This window comes from Sminthopsis crassicaudata, chromosome 3, assembly GCF_048593235.1.
Source record: "Sminthopsis crassicaudata isolate SCR6 chromosome 3, ASM4859323v1, whole genome shotgun sequence".
NCBI lineage: Eukaryota > Metazoa > Chordata > Mammalia > Dasyuromorphia > Dasyuridae > Sminthopsis > Sminthopsis crassicaudata.
The window spans coordinates 580,488,211-580,492,585 of NC_133619.1; the positions used below are offsets into that span (position 1 = coordinate 580,488,211).

The following is a 4,375-nucleotide window of genomic DNA, read 5'->3' on the forward strand; positions in this document are numbered from 1 at the left end:
TTGGCAGATCACATCTGGAGTGTGGAATCAAATTCTAGGCATGTTGTTTAAGGAAAGACACTGAAAAGCTGCAGCTCATTTAATGGATGGCATCTGGGTTGGTGAGAAAATTAAAGCCCAGGCCTTAGAAAGAGATGTTGAAGTAACTGAGGACATTTAATCTGGAGATGAAATGAATCAGAGAAACCTAATGATTGTTAACTAACTATACTAGTTACAAAAAGTCTATTGTGATAGAAGAATTAGAATTTTTTATCATGGCCTTATAGGATAGAACTAGAAGTAATGGGGAGAAGAAGCAGAAAGGTTACCTTTGGTTTGTTATAAGGGAAAACTTTCCAACAATTGAAGTTTAAAACTGGAGTGAGCATGAGTGGGGGGGGAGGTGGGTCAGGTAGATACTAGGTAACCACTAGTTGAGTATGCTGTAGAGAGTGCTAGTGAAGAGCTAGGAGTGGATGTCTTCAGAAATCCTTTGCAGCTCTGAGTTTCTGTGAATGTGATTTTAGAATATGAATTGATAACCTAAGTATATTGTTACTTTCTGACTGGACTCCTATTGTAATCATTGTCATTCAACTCTGATTTTCTCCCAGACCTAAGCTGGAAATTCACCATGAGCCTTTTATGAGGATTTTCTCCACTTTAATCCCTCTCCAATGATTCCAATAACAGTCAGTCTGGAAGGTCCCTTTTTAGATTGTGTGTGTCTTTCTGTGTGTGTGGTTACTCAATGCTCTGCCCTCTGGAACAACTTTGCTAAATGTTGCCTGATCTCCTTGGTTCTGGCCCCATAGATGACAGGATTGACAAGGCAGGGGATCAGCAAATAGAAGGCACTGATCAAGTTGTGTACATCCTGAGAGGCAGTGTGGGCCACACGATATACAATCGAAGAGGTTAAAGAGGAGCCATACACAGTGAAGATGACAAGTAGGTGAGATCCACATGTGTGAAGAGCTTTTGAGCGGGCACCTCCTGAGGAGATCCTGAAGGCAGCATGGATAATGCGTATGTAGGAGATGGCTAGGAAAAGCAGGTCCAGGATCCTATTAAAGACACGGAGGGCAAGTCCTACAGACTTATTTAGTGAGATGTCTCCACAAGACAGCTTCATCAAGGCCATGTGCTCACAGGTGAAGTGACGGATCACATTGGAGCGGCAAAATTGAACTCTTGCAGCCAGAATCACCACAGGGGCCACCATGCCCACACTCCTGCTGGCAGCTACCCCTACCAGCCCTGCTAGTACCTGGCCTGTCATGATCTCTGTGTAGCGCAGAGGGTAACAGATGGCAACATAACGGTCCAGAGCCATAAGTAGAAGGACATTGCAATCAAAAAGAAGTAGAAAATAGATGAAGAACATCTGGACAAGGCAACAAGCCAAAGAGATGCGATTGAAGTAGATGGAGAAACTGAAGAGCATGGCAGGGACCACAGTGGTAGCAGTGCAGATATTGATGACCAGGAGTAGGCTGATGAATACATACATGGGTTGATGTAGGCTCCTCTGTGTAGTCACAGTGTAGACGATTAGGCCATTGGCTGAGAGGATCACCATATAGAGAAAAAAAAATGGGAGGATCAGAAGGGACCTTGATTCCTTTAGTCCTGGGAAGCCCAATAAGAAGAAGCTGGTATAAGAGATGTTGAAGGTCACATTCCCTCCTGACATCCTTACTAGGATTGGCCAGAAAGTTCTGGGGTGAGGGAGGAGACAAGAGTCCCCACGTCTCTTTATCTGATAGTCCTGAAGGTAAATGTAAGAAACTTAAATATTATTGGGCAAAGTATAGCAAGATAAATCTTTTAAAAATATTTTATTTTTTTCCAATTTCATTTGAAAACAATTTTTAACATTAATTTAAAAAATTGAGTTCCAAATTCTCTGTATCCCTTTTTCCCTTACTCTTTTTCTGAAATGGCAAATAATTTGACATAGATTATAACTGTGCAGTCATGCAAAAAATATTTCCATGTTAGTGGTAGCAAGATAGATCTTGAAAAAATGGTTTCTTTTTTGGCAAATCTGTTTTTCAAATGGGTGTAAACCAGTTAATCATTTAATTGCTATATACCAGGCCCTGGATTTGGTACTAAAGCAACAAGTACACATAAAAATGAGTTGAAAATATATTCAAAGTATTATAGAGAATACATTCAAATTTTTGGAAGGAGACACTAGCAGAAAGGATCAGGACAAACCTTATACTCTAGGAGAGACAAAATCTGAGTTTTGAAAGAAACTGGGCATCCCAGAAGCAGAAGAGAAGAGTCAGTATATTCTAGAAATGAGGGATAGCTTGTGAAACAAGAGAGAGAAAGAAGATGCAATGCTAAGTAAGAAGGAGAGTAAGAAAAGCAGTTTGGATCATAGAGTATGTGCAATGGAAAACTGTATAATAACCCTGGAAAGATAAATTGGAACAAAAAGACTCTAAATGTTAAACAGAGAAATTTTTATTTGACCTTAAAGAAAATAGGGAGCCACTAGACTTTCTTGAATTGAGAAATTATAGGATCAGACCCATCACTTAGGAAAATTATTTTCCCAACTTGTGGAGAGTAGATGGAAGAGGGGATACTCCTTGTAGCAAGAAGACAAGCTTAGGCAGTTGTTGAAATAGCCCAGAAGAGGACTTGGAGGAAGATATTGAATGTCTATATAGAGTGAAGGGGATATATCATAAAATAATAAAAATAGCAACAGTAACATTTTCATTTATGTAGTCTTTAAAGTTTTTTCATACTGCTTTTTCCTCAACAATCCTATGAAGTAGATAGTTCAATTAATTTATCTCAATTTTTATACTTGAGAAACCTAGGCACAGAAAGAACAAGGGAGTTACCCATGATCTCTAGCTAGTAAATATTTGATGGATTTGAATTTGAGTCTCCTGAATCCAAATTGTTGCATCCAACAGTTCACATTGACATTTAAAGGAGAAAAATGGATTTTTCAAAATGGGAAGGAGCCTCAGAAACCATTAATTTAACCTTTACTTGAACAGAAATGCCTTCTACAATAGCCTTGCGAGGTTGTCATGCAGCCTGTACTTCAATACCAAGAATGAGGTAGCCCATTCTAATTTTGGATAGCTCTAACAAAGAGAATATTTTTTTCTTTATAAGTAGTTGAGTTGTCTTTCTAAAGTTCATTCCCCCTTTCTAAGCTGCCTCCTTAACTATTACTCCTAATTGTGGCCTCTGGGATTTAGCATAATAATTCAATCCCACCCTATCTTTTCTTTTCTAGCCTAACACCTCCACTTCCTTTCTTACATTTTTTTTTTTTAACTTTTACTCCACTCTTACAAGGGAGGAATTTGAGACCTTTCACTATTCTAGTTTTCTTCCTTTGAACCCTTCCCAGGATATCAATGCCATTCCTAAAATGTGATTCCTGGAACTGAACATGTTCCCACCACAGTAGAGGATGGAGTCTCATTCGAGATACTATTTTAATTCAGCCTCAGGTGGAATTAGTGGAAATGGAGAAATGAAGGAATATTTATCTATTTTTAGATATTTTCAATTTGCATCTTGTATTTTATTCCTTTTAAATCTATAAGATTTTTTTTCTGTTATTCTATTTTCTGTGGTAAACTTGTCTAAAGCCACTCTTAAAAGATTGTATTGGCTCAAATCCCAGCTTTGCCACTTGCCTGTGTGACTCTGGGAAGTTGTTTAAACACTCTGTGCCTTGGTTCTTCAAGTATACAGTGACAGGATTTGATTATATGGTATCCTCCTAATTAGAGTGCCTTCTAACTCAAAGGTCCAATCCTGCGATTCTGGTCAGTTTTTTGTTCATGTCTGAGCACTTGGTTGTTTCTGTCTCCAGCACTTACCACTTTCCTAAACTCCAGTCTCATATCACCAACTACTTCCTGAATATCTACAAATTTCTGTCCCATAATAATCTCAGATTTAATATGTACAAACAGTATTCATTATTTTTAAACCCTCAACTTTTCCTTTCTCCTCATTTCTTATTACTTATTTTTTACCTTCTTTGGATTTTGGATGTTCTAGAACACAGAGACTTGAAATTGCTTTATCTTTGGCAAATATTTCTGTGTAAGAGCTCTTGGGGATCAAAAAAAAAAAAGATTTAGGCGTTTATCTTGTTGGTCAAATGACATGAAAGTCCTCTTTTATTCTTTGAACTGTGCTCTTCTTATTACTATCAAGGGCACCAAGGGATTATTGCAATAGCTTTTTAATTATTCTCCCTGCTTCATGTCTCTCCCCATTCCAAGCTATTTTCCACTACGTTGCTAAAACATCTTCCTAAAGCTCAGCTCTGACCATTTCACCTTATTATTCAATTAACTCCAATGATTTGTTATTATGAGCAGTTGGTGGCACA

At 38.0% G+C, this 4,375-nt stretch overlaps 1 protein-coding gene across 1 annotated transcript; it reads right to left on the reverse strand.

The window, feature by feature from the left end:
• Window positions 1-730: 730 nt before the first annotated feature.
• On the reverse strand, window positions 731-1,678 carry LOC141562428 (olfactory receptor 52K1-like). Its single transcript, XM_074302465.1, has one exon. The coding sequence runs from the start codon at window positions 1,676-1,678 to the stop codon at window positions 731-733; it is 948 nt and encodes a 315-aa protein (XP_074158566.1).
• Window positions 1,679-4,375: the final 2,697 nt, after the last annotated feature.